Source organism: Gossypium hirsutum, chromosome D05 (genome assembly GCF_007990345.1).
Source record: "Gossypium hirsutum isolate 1008001.06 chromosome D05, Gossypium_hirsutum_v2.1, whole genome shotgun sequence".
NCBI lineage: Eukaryota > Viridiplantae > Streptophyta > Magnoliopsida > Malvales > Malvaceae > Gossypium > Gossypium hirsutum.
Window position 1 is genome coordinate 31,205,326 of NC_053441.1, and position 12,583 is coordinate 31,217,908.

The 12,583-nt window shown below is 31.0% G+C and overlaps 1 protein-coding gene across 15 annotated transcripts; it reads left to right on the plus strand.

Annotated features, from left to right (window-relative positions):
* Nucleotides 1-3,681: 3,681 nt before the first annotated feature.
* On the plus strand, nucleotides 3,682-10,568 carry LOC107904167 (protein BTR1). Of its 15 annotated transcripts, none has more exons than XM_016830439.2 (9): nucleotides 3,682-3,911; nucleotides 4,081-4,187; nucleotides 6,002-6,240; nucleotides 6,323-6,429; nucleotides 7,858-8,051; nucleotides 9,056-9,180; nucleotides 9,734-9,829; nucleotides 9,908-9,969; nucleotides 10,054-10,568. In XM_016830439.2, the coding sequence occupies exons 2-9, from the start codon at nucleotides 4,103-4,105 to the stop codon at nucleotides 10,148-10,150; spliced, it is 1,005 nt and encodes a 334-aa protein (XP_016685928.1). In that variant the 5' UTR covers nucleotides 3,682-3,911; nucleotides 4,081-4,102; the 3' UTR covers nucleotides 10,151-10,568. The 15 variants fall into 15 exon arrangements, with proteins under 15 accessions (XP_016685928.1, XP_016685933.1, XP_040950612.1 ...); XM_016830444.2 differs by having other exon boundaries at nucleotides 9,119-9,180; XM_041094678.1 differs by having other exon boundaries at nucleotides 3,702-3,921; nucleotides 6,011-6,240.
* Nucleotides 10,569-12,583: the final 2,015 nt, after the last annotated feature.

The following is a 12,583-nucleotide window of genomic DNA, read 5'->3' on the forward strand; positions in this document are numbered from 1 at the left end:
CATGTCATAAACACATTCTCATTATGATATGCAATCAAATCCAAGTCCTAATCAAGCTTACAAAAAGCTCTTTAATTGACTCGAGTATAAAATAGGATCAAATTGCAAAGTTTAAAAACTTCAAAATTAACGTTGTGACATCATCACTCCCACGTTGTGATGTCGCCAAATAATTTGTCATGTCACAATGTCAGTTTATTCAATGTTGTGACGTCACATACTGTCAGTTGGCGTTACAACAAGGAAGTATGGTCATCAAGACGAGGACTTTGTTTTTTGCAAAATTTGAGCCATTTGGCCCCTATTTTGAGCTTCCACCCAAACTTACCTATTTTGTGCACAAATGCACAACTTTACATGCACAAAAATGATTCCAAACACATACCAAACATGTATAAACAACCATAATCATCTTTACATCAACTATACTACCAATTCAACCATTAAACATAACCTTCCATTACCATGGCCTTCAAACCAATCCATTTGACAATTATCAAACATTACTTAACTCAAAGCCTCTCAAAACATGCCAATTTACATTCAAAAGGGTCGTTTCAAATGCTTCACTCTCATACCAAACCATTTACCAAATCATACCATTTTCAACTAAACATTTACATTGCTAAAATCAAGCTTTGGAAAAGTTTGAAACGAAACTATCATTCAAGATCCAACAAGTGCTTAAAACCTATATACATGCCACAAAATCAAGGCTCAAAACGGCTGAAAGACTATCGAATCAATAACGGGATAGTGTGAGCTTCTTGTAGATCCATTTGACACGTTCCGCAAGTTGGCAATCTACAAGGAAAAGGAAAACAACGGGGTAAGCATTTCGAATGCTTAGTAATTTCATAGGTAATAAATCAAAAACTTACCTTGATAAAAAATTAAATATGATAAGTTACCAAAATGTTGACATAATTTGGCTAAACATAACATGTCACAAAAATCAACAAGGTGAGCTTTATAACAACATCAAACCAAGTATAAACATGTATCTATCATGTCATTCATGTCACTATAGGTAACAAGTTTAACTCTTATTCCAATTGAGAGTATTGTAATCATATATATACATATACTATAAACTTTATGTTTACAACATTCATTAATTCATCATTTGAATATTGAATTCATTCCATATCATTTTAACTTTTCATTTCATATCATCTATTTTTGCCCGATAAAACTTAATAAACAGACTCAGATACATAAGTACTAAATCACATCAGTTGCTCGTCCGAGCTAAATATATTCATGTCAGGTTACTAGTCTAGGCTAACTCTTTAATGACATATCAACTTGCTTGGCAAAGCTAAAATTATACATGTCAGGTTACCGATTCGAGATAAAATGTTAAAACGACATCAGGTTACCAATCTAGACTAAACCTATGTCACATGTATCTTTGAGTTCGCAACAATGATAGATCTTGGTAATCATCGGTAATCAATTTGTATCAGTGTGCACAAGACCTTTACTAAGTTCATCTAGGCATTTTCATCACATATATACATTTCTTTACAATTTAGTCCAAATATCACCTTTATACTAATTCACAACCAAACATATATATAATCACAAATAAAACATACAATAACTTATACAAATTTATACCATATAAGCTTATCTGGTCAAATAAAAAAAACAAGTTGAATTTACAAAGACTAATCGATAATTTTGCATTTTCCTCGGTTATCCTCGATTTGGTTCAATTCCCGATCTATATAATAATTCAATTCAATTTATAAATTCCAAGAAGTTTATGATATTTTATATATGCATGGATCAATTCAATTTCACTTTTCTAGTGCCCTTAAACTTTTACATTTTATTCAATTTAGTCCCGAAAACCGAAATTTCTATAACTTTCAATTTTGAGCTTTGATTTCGAAATCGACCTCAATTACATCCTTCTACGACCCTCAAAATCTATACACTTTAGTCCCTATGTTCAAAAACTAGCAATTAAACTTTATAATCTAGTCATTTTTCACTTCCAAGCTTAAAATTTAACAATTTAATACCAATTTATTGAAGAAGCCATCAATGGAAACTTTTAAAAACTTTAGCAGTTTTGTAAATTGGTACATGGGCTACCTAAATCAAGCTCCTATGACCTCAAAAACTTAAAAAAATCAAGAAAAATACTTGAAATCTTACCAATTTAAGGGACCGAAAGTTGAATTTTTTGAAACCTTATTTTTCTTTCTTATTTCGATGATGGAGAAGAAGATGAATGAAAATTCTTTTTTTTTCTTTAATCATTTTAACTTATATATTTAATTTAAACTTAATTAATTAAGTTTAATTTAATTAACCATTAACTAATTAAAACTTAAGCATAATTAGCCAAATTTAGTGGATTGTAATCAACATCCACCCCTTTTGGCACTCTAAAATTAGTCCAATTACTTAATTGGCTCCTTGATCAATTAAAAATCTATAGTTATAAACTTTTACAATTTAGTCTTTGTACCTTAATTAACTATCAATTCAAAAAAAAAGAACCAAACTTTAATAAACTTTAATGCTAACCTCATAAATATTAAATATTAAATATTAATATTTATGGACTCGAATAATAGAAATGGGGTTCCAAAATCGTCGTTTTCGACCCCACTAAAAAATAGGTTGTTACAATATCTAGTTGGTTAAATTCAATTACTAGGCCTATACTATGTGTATAGTTATAGATTTTATCTATATTCTTTAATTAGATCATTCTAAGTTCCTATACTTTTTGAATTTTAAAATTTTGATCTTGATGCAAATGATAATCGTTAATCCATTAATTGAAATTTTAGTGAGCAATATGTAGAAACAATAGGTTGACATGACATTATACATATGATACTATGTTTGCCACATCATATTTTAAAAATAGCAGAACTTAATAAAATTTAATAGTTATCGTTTGGTGAAGACTAAAATTTAAAAATTTAAAAAGTACATGGACTAAAAATGATTAAATTAAAAAGTAGATAAATTAAATCCACAATTTTTACATATTACATTAACTAATAATAGAATTTAACCTTATAAAAATAAATTATGACTTTAGTTAAAATGATTAAACATCATTGTATTAATATTTATTATTTTACATATAAAAATTATTTTAATAATATCTCGATTGTATTGGTATAGAAGTATAGATACATGTAGGTGTGTTTAAATTTCGGTTAAAACCAAATTAACAGACTGAACTGATCTAATTCGGTTAATCGGTTGGTTAACTGAAGTTCAGTCAAAGGTCGGTTAAAGATTTTTTAGAATTTCAGTTAACAGTTAATTCGGTTTGAAATCGAGTAATTAACTGAAGTAACTGAACTTAATAAATAATATTATATATTATATGTATTAGGCTATTATTAATTTGGTTAATTCGGTCAAATGAACATTATTAATTTATTTTTTGATATGTTTTATTTTGTTTTAACAAAAAAAAGAACATATAAATTTCTGTTCATTCAATTTTTTTTAATTTCGATTCAATTAACTGTTAAAAGATTAAAAAAATTCAATTAATTAAGTTAATACTAATTTGATTCGGTTAACCAATCAGTTTCAATACCCTTATACACATGTCACAATAAAAAATATATAAAATATTAAGAAAAGAGGACGATCCAACCTTAAATATGGGAAGGAAGGATGATGACAGGTTAGCCGAAACGGGTAGCGTGGTCGCAACCTTGTGGGCCGCCACTTCTCTTCACGTTCACCCATCCTAATTTATTATTTATTTAATTAAAACTCGGACGGGCCACGAGCCTAAGCCAGCGAGGCGCGAGCCATGTATAGATAACGAAATAAAAATCAGAACGCTTGAGCTCAGACCGAAGAAGAAGAAGAAAGCTGCGAACTGAAAGAAAAAAAAACTAAATTAGAGAGCAAATTTGGTAAAAAAAAGTATTAATCTCTTTGTTTTTTTTTTGTTTAAAATTCTATTAATTTAGTGGAGATTTTGTTTAATTTGCTTAAGCTTTGCTGTTTCTTATTTATTTATTTGTGTATGTAGTGTTGTGGATTGTTTTGTTGTTTTTATTTAGTTCTTGATTTTTGGTTTAGAAGAGGAGAAGAGAAGAGAAAAATGGAGTCGACGGAGTCGTCTTATGTGTCATCACCGGAGGCTGCGAGGAAGAGATCTCCGCCGCCGCCTAAATCGCCGACTTCTGGTAATTTTCTGACCTGATCTTCCTTTTCTCTCCGTTTAAGCTTTCCATTTTGTTTGTTTTCTATTTTTGGAGTTAATGGATTTAAATTTTGTTATGTGTTTTTTCTTTTTCCTTTTTTCCCCCCTCTAATGTAAAGATTAGTATGATAATGGTATTTTTTTTCCCTATTTTATTTTAGAATTTGAAACCCTAACCCTAGCATTATTTGCTGACTGAGGAGAAATGTGAATTGGATAGCGAGCGAGAAAAGAATGGGTTTTCAATTTTTAGCTTATTATTTGAATGCTGTTGAAAGTATTGGAGTAGAAGGATGAGAAATCCTGGAGTTTCGCTGGCATTATCTTTTATCTGCTTTTTTTTCTATAGGAACTGTGAAAGCTGAACTGACTATGAGGTCAATGGTGGTATGAGGTGTGAGGAGCTGCAAGTAAGGGTTGTTTCGGTCATGGTTGTTGGTATTCATTTTTAAAGTACAATTAAAAGTTAGATGTGAAACCAAAGAAGGTATATTGTTTGAATTGTTTGGCTACAGTAGTCAGCTTGTCTAATAGGAATTAATGTGAATACTTTTGGAGAGCATACTATATTGAATTCAGAAATGATAAATCTTATATTGTTGTCGTAATGGATTACTTAGGTGGGAATTGATTTCTTTGACTTTGGGTGCATTTTCTTGGACTTTGAAATGGGATGCTTGGTAAGGGGAAGAAAAGAAAACTACTGGAGTGACATTTCTTTATTGTTACAGATGAAGCTCAGATTAGGACTCTAGTCATGCCTGATATTGGACAAGGGGTGTGGTCATCTCTTATTTTCTAGTTCGCTAACATCAGTGCATGTTACACACAATTTTTGCTGCTCCCTAGCCCCCTCTGTTTCCTGAATTGTATGCATGATGTACATTACCTGTTTTATGCATTTCTTATTGGTAAGTTTCTGTGCAAAATTCTGTATGCCCTTGTTTTTAAAGGATTAATAGACGAAGTTATTGATGGAAAGGCTATAGTAAATGTTTGGTTGTTTCTTTTATCTTTGAAGATATCATTGAAGTCATTGATTTGACTTTCTAGATGCTATATTTAGTAAACTAGTCCATCGAATTTATTTAAATATAAAAATATAGAACATCAAGAGCATCTCCTGTTATCTAGAGCTTGAGTTCTATCTTTATATACCTTAATTTTCTTTGAGTCATATTCTCCAGGTTTATGACTTTCCTTTTACAGTTATCATCTACTTCAGTGATTCTCCCTTGGTTTTTAAATGTAAAATGATGGATGAGATGGATTTAAGTTACTTTGCTTATGCTAATAGGGTTTAGGGTTTTTAGTGATCGGCGTTGCTTGCTGTTAACTAATCAAATCTATATCAAAATGTTGATAAGAGTTGTGTGAATATTGAAAATGTAAGTTCTATATTACCTTTCTTAAGATTAGATTTTCTACTTCGTTCATGTGTGAGATAAAATTATTACTATCTGAATTATTATCAGATGGCTTGTCTTAATAAGCAACACTTATTGCGCTGAAGCAACCATGTGTTCTGTATTTAATGCATTTACTTCAATCTTTTTTAATGTTATAAATTACATATTGTGTGATGTCTTTTTTTTTGTTTTCATTCTCAATCCTCTTATTTGTTCTTTGGGCTAAAAAGGAAGGAGATTGCTTTAATGGTTGAAAATTTCATGTTTGCTTCCAAAATTCCTCATTGACTACAAATGCATTATTTATTATTATTATTTGAAAGCAGACTACATGTGCATTAATTATCGTAGAACTAAGTGATGTTTTTTTGCCTATTTCTTCTGTCAGAGAATGCAGAGAAGCCTACATATGTCAGGTTTCTTGTCTCCAATGCTGCGGCTGGTTCAGTAATTGGAAAGGGTGGTTCAACAATTACCGAATTTCAGTCAAAATCAGGAGCTCGAATTCAGTTGTCACGCAGTCATGAATTTTTCCCAGGAACATCAGACAGGATCATTATGGTCTCTGGAGCAATTGATGATATACTCAAAGCTGTGGAACTTATCCTTGCAAAATTATTGGATGAGGTGACCTTTTTTTTTATGAATTTTAACTCTATAAATTCTCCATCTTTCTTTTTATAATAACTAAGTTTGTTTTTCTGGTTAGCTTAATATCAAAGATAATGATGATGCTGAACCTAGAACAAAAGTGAGGCTAATTGTTTCCAATAGCTCTTGTGGCAGCATAATTGGGAAAGGAGGGGCTACCATAAAGTAAGAATTCTACTTGGATACTCTGATTATTATAAATGTTTTTGTTGCTATGATTTTGGCAACGCACCTGGATATGACAATTTGCTGACTTAAAATTAAAGGAATTTTTAATAATTTTTAGTAGTGTTAATATTTGTAGCATACTGAGCTGGCTTGTTTTATAAAGAACACATATTTAATCTTCCATTATGATGTTTATTTGCAGGGATAAACTTCATAAAAAATTTAAACTACTATTGATTTCTAGTATGTTCAAATAGGTGTGAGTGGTGATTGACCTGCTTATTTTTGGAATTGAATCATGTGTGAGAATGCCCACTTAAAAGTTATACGTGACCAATTGAGTTGGGGATGATTCAGCAACTTCACTTACAAAGAGAGCTAACTTGGAGAGACTGACATTGAAAAGGAGAAATTTTGGCGATAGGAATAAATATTGTAAAGATTATCATAATGATGATTTTGATTCATCTTAGTAAGTTACTTCTAGAATTGTGTTTTCATAACATGCTTATTCTGTAAGTAGATGGGGATGGCTTTAAGAAATGAATTATTTTAGGTATATTTGGCAAAATGTGGTCAGTTGTCAGAGCTTTTATTTCTATAATACCTGTCTGACCAAGGTTCAATCTTAGACTGTGGACAAGTTTTATGTGGATGACTTGGATCTTATTTCGAGATAACTTTTTTTCTAAAAATAGTTGGTGAAAATTAAAAAGTTGTTTGGCCTAAAAGTTATTTGTTTGGAGAAGCTCTTTTGGTGATTGCCTTTTGGTTTCATTATAATATCCAAAGATGGGGACTTGAGGTTTTTGAAAACGAAGCTTTCTTACACATAGGTCCAGCTGGCAGCGATGTCTGAACTGCATGATATTTACTTTCTTTTTTAATTGAAGTACCATGGGCTTTACTTGAGCTTGTAAATCAACTTAGAATTATGGAAAAGAACTAGTCTAATGTTTATATTGTCTTGTTACTTGGGCGTTGAGTGGGCTGAGGACATGTTCCTCGAGATGGATCAGTCTATTAAATGTAACTTCCGCTTGCGAGAAAAATTAGTGTTAACCTGTGCTTTTATACATTTATCGACCACTTCCGCATAAGTGAGCATGATTTGACTCTGATTTTTTTCTGATTCATAAAGTATGACTGATCCCCAAGTGGATTATGGTTGCTACTTGTGGCTTAAGTCCTCCAAGAAGTTATAATGAATGAAAAGTCCCATATCCTTAACATGCTCTCTGGCTTGTAAGAAAGCTATTTTTTGTGACATAATTTGTTGTGAATGCATTATAGATGGAAGGAGAAACCCTACATTTACTAAAAATGATTGTTTAAAGTAGTCTCATGTTATATGTCTGTGGTCTGTGGTTAGTTACTATTGAAGTATTATTGGTCCCTTCATTGAGTATGTCTGCCTTTTTGTAGGTCATTTATTGAAGGCTCTCAAGCTGGCATTAAGATATCTCCACAGGATAATAATTTTTATGGCTTGAATGATAGGCTAGTAACAGTTACTGGCACTCTAGATGAGCAGTTGCAAGCAATTGATTTGATTCTTTCCAAGCTTTGTGAAGACTCTCATTACTCACAAGCTATGCATGCCCCATTTTCATATGCAGGTGTGTTCTCTTTTTATTTTGCTACCGAGTCTACATTTGCATCAATTGTCTCTGCTTTTATGAACACTATTATTGCCTTTTCATTTCCCACCAGTTTCACGGTTATTTCATAATCCGGATATGCAAACAGTTTTCTATTTACCATTTCATTTTTGGCAAAGAGAAGTTTTTAGCTGTGCTGTGACATTAAAAAATTAAAACTAGATGTATTTCCATTCAGCTAACGCAAGCCTGACAGAAGTCATCTATCTCACTAAAGCTTTTCGGCCCTGCTATGAATTTAGACATTAAACTTAGCTGCTGTCATGATGTTTTCCGAACTCTTTTTGCGATAATGGACACATTGCCTTTGTTCTGTAACAATCATTTTTCAGTATTTCTCCTTCACTAAGCCCACCTCTGACATAAATTTTCCATCTCATTTATTGTAACTCTCTTTTGCCTTTCATATGTATTCTCTGGAAAAAAAAATGTTTTTTTTCTTTTTTAAACTCTCGAGGTGGATGGACTAAATGTGTCCAAGAACTCATATTTTTTCCACCGGACCTGAGTCATTTAGTATGATCACGGAAACCTAAAAGCCAAGGGGCATAATGAAAACAACAAATTGGAAGGTGTTGCACCTATGTAATTTATCCTTACTGCGAAGTAATTGCAGATTTCTCATGATGGTTCTCAAATGATTGGCAAGTAAGCATAGTCTTTAATAAATGCGGCCAAAATTCATGAGATATAAGGGAAGAAGTTCCTTTATGTGTTTAAATTCCAGAAGATGACTTGTTTGGGAGTTTGTTTGCTTTTTTAGAATGTGGTAACAAATTTCATTGTCAAGTAGTCTGATTCTTAACAGTCATTTTTCTTTCTAATTTATGATGAGAGTAGTCCATGATGTGCCATTGTTATTTTTCTTGGTATTATGTCCTTTGTAGAGTTCTTACCAAACACTGCTAGTAAGATTTCATTAATTTGGTCCTTGTAAGATTTCTTGTAACTTGAAATTTTAGGTATTTTCTTCTCTGGTTTTCATGGTATTCCATATGCATATATGCTTCCTTCTGTTGCTACAGCGACTTACAATTCAATGAGCTATGCACCAAATGGGGCTGGAGTGAAGTTCCCGAATCACAAGGTTCATCTCTTTCTATGTGTTTTCTCTGTTCTGCCTGGTGACTAATGCTATGTTACTTTGTTCGCTGTTAAGGGAAACTGTATTTATTTGTTATATTTTACTTTGGTATCTACATGGAGGATGATCACATTCTCCTTTCATTTGTTTTTTGTAAGACTCAAAGAATATTATTTAACTCATTTCTGTCAATTATACCTTACTTATAGATTTGTTGTATAGAAGTACTATGTTACTCAAACTTGGGTATGAATGTCAGACACTGGTTTGTTCAATTTTTTTCTAATATTTTCTATGTATTTGGCGGGTCCTTAGGGGGTGTTGTGCCCATACCTTACTTATGTCCGAATGCATCAGACGTGGATGCTTTGAGCTAAATGAAGAATAGGAGCAATATAGTATTAGTATTTCTAGTGTCATTTCAATTTTTAATTCCCTAAACCCTATTATTATTTTGCAAGTGATGACTTGCATTCTAAAATCGACTCATGCTATATGCATATATTGTAGTTCAATCGATCTTGCTTGACAGAAGTCTTTTGATATGTCTATCCAGGAGGATCATAGTAACTCTATCACGATCGGTGTTTCTGATGAGCATATAGGACTGGTTCTTGGTCGTGGTGGAAGGAATATCATGGAAATCAGTCAGGTTTATAAATGAGAAATAGATATCATTTAGTTCCATAATTTTTGCTTATGTTCTGAATTGAGCACTTTGTCATTGCAGGTAAGCGGTGCCAGGATAAAAATATCGGATAGGGGTGATTTCATGTCTGGAACAACTGACAGGTATAACAATCCCAATTTTATCAATTCACTATTAGGCATCGAGTTCCTAGCTAATTCCTTTTTTCCCTTCACCTTGTGTGACAGGAAAGTTACAATCACGGGATCACAGAGAGCAATTCATCAAGCAGAGTCCATGATACTGCAGAAGGTAGCAAACGCCAGTGAGAGGGTGATGGATTAGTTTTCCGGTTATCAATAGATTCAAAACCATTCTTGTCTGAGTTTTTTCATGGAGTGGCTTATGACTTCTTCACATAGTTCAACTCAAAACATATCCACATTCATTGGCATGCAATGAGTTAATTGAGAAAGCTATAAGTGCATGAAGGTAGCAGCAAGAAGGGCAAATTTTTATCGAGTACAGCTCTTGTTAGGTATTCTTCGGAACATATAGACTAATTTTATTGATTTAAAAAAAAAAAGAAACAGATTTTAGAATAGGTTATCATTTGCATAACTGAATTCAAATTAGCATAATTTTCATTTGGTTATATAATTGTAACAGCTAGCTGTTGTTTACTTTTATTGAATATTTGAACTATACATCTTGAGAGGATACTCTTCTTGACATTGAATTTATGCAGCAGCATTTCTAAACACATCCTCTGGTTTAGCTTGATTTTAATGATGCTTTAGACAGGTATAGGGTTTAAAATGTATTAGAGGTTAATATTTTAATAATATTTCTAAATTAAATGGAAAGGACTCAAGTTAGGGTTTTAATATTCATAGGTTATAGTTTTTCAGAAAATATTTAAATTTAAGTGTCAGGAAGAAAGATTTAGATCAGAAAAAGAAAGATTTACAACTTATAATTATTATTTCAATGAATTTGAAGAAGTAGATGCAGATATTAATTGTTGAATTCTCGATTCTTTGAATCTTTATTACTTGTGCGATTTAACTGTTTTGGATATTCAAACCTGTTATTTGACTTCGTTTTCCTTTTTATGAGTAATAGATTTAAATATTACAGTATTGTTTGAATCGGACTGCATCAATCGGTTGAATTGATTTGATTGAGGTATCGGTGTGGAGAGTAATTTTGAACTGGTTAGATTGAAAATTGATATGAATTGATTGAACTAGTGGTTGAATTGGAATTTTTTTAATTTTTAAATTTTTTCAATCGGTCCAATTGAACTGGTCGAATTAATGAATCAATGACTTGACTAATTTAATTACGATTTTAAAAACATACGGGAATATATTTTGGACAAAAAGAAATGCAGATATACACTAATAATATTGTCTAATTCAGATATGAAGTGGTTATGTTTAAAAATTACAAATGTTGAACTTATTGGATTAAATTGACTCACCGAGTAGCTCGATTGAGAAAATGGAACAAATTGGGAAGTTGAGGGCAGGACAGAAACTTATCATTGGTTCATGTTAGGGACCTGAATCTATTAAAACTTTATTACTTAAATTATGGCTACCTGGGTTTTGAATGATAAAGTACGTTTTAGAATAAGTAGTTGCACCTTGATAAAAAAAGAAGTGGAAAGCAATAAGAATATTCATAGTGTTTTCCAATATACGAGGACCCTCTAGCTTAGTTGCCTAGAAACAAAATTGGATGTATAAGGGAATCAATAACTAAATAAATTATGTAATGATGACCAAATCTCATCTCTCATCTTTATTATTTCCACTTCCCATACGTTTTAAAGTTTTTTTTTCATATTCAGATCTACCTTATTATATTATCTTAATTTTTTTACTTAATATAAAATTTGCAACAAAAAAATATTAAATAAGATAAGTAGATAGGTAGCCACATGTAAAATATTAAGTTCATTTTATTCTATTAAATAATTGAAATAAATTATTTTTTAAATGAGATATTTAAATTATTGTATTTATTTTTATCCAAAATTATTCAAAATGAGATAAGTTATTATATTAATAAGATTAAAATTAAGAAATAAATATTTTTCATAATTAATATTTATTTTAATCAAATAACATAATTATATTATGTGCCTATATTTACTAATTTACTAGATGATTTTTTTAATACAAATTTAACAAATTCAACACTTAAAATTTTAATTTATCAAACATACCCTAAATAAAGCAAAATGATAATCCTTTCCCTTATTTGGATACATATTTTAATTAAGGACCGGAAAATAAAAAAAAAAGATAGGGAATCCCTCACTTCCCTTTATTTTACTTTATTTTTTAATACCCCAATTTAGGGGAAAGGAAACTTAAAACAATTTGAATTAAGTAAAAAATCAATTTTGTCCTTCAAAATTTTTATTATTGACAATTTATTTTTAAAATTAAAAAAATTCCTTTTTTGGGTAAATAAATAGAGATCAATTACAGAAATAAAGTAATTACACTATAAATTGAGTCCCCATCAATCCAAATTTGCTCAATAATTTCTTTAAGAATTTCCTTAAACCTAATAGACCCATGCAGATTCTTTGCATTGCACTAGCCAATATGTGAGTTGTAGCATTGGCTTCTTTTACTACCTTCTGTAAAATCATTTGCCGCTTTCTACTACAAAGTTCATTTATTCTAATTACTAAATCCCAATTCGACTTACCACGAGAATTGTTCGAGATTGCTGAAAGGGCTTGGGCACAATTCATTT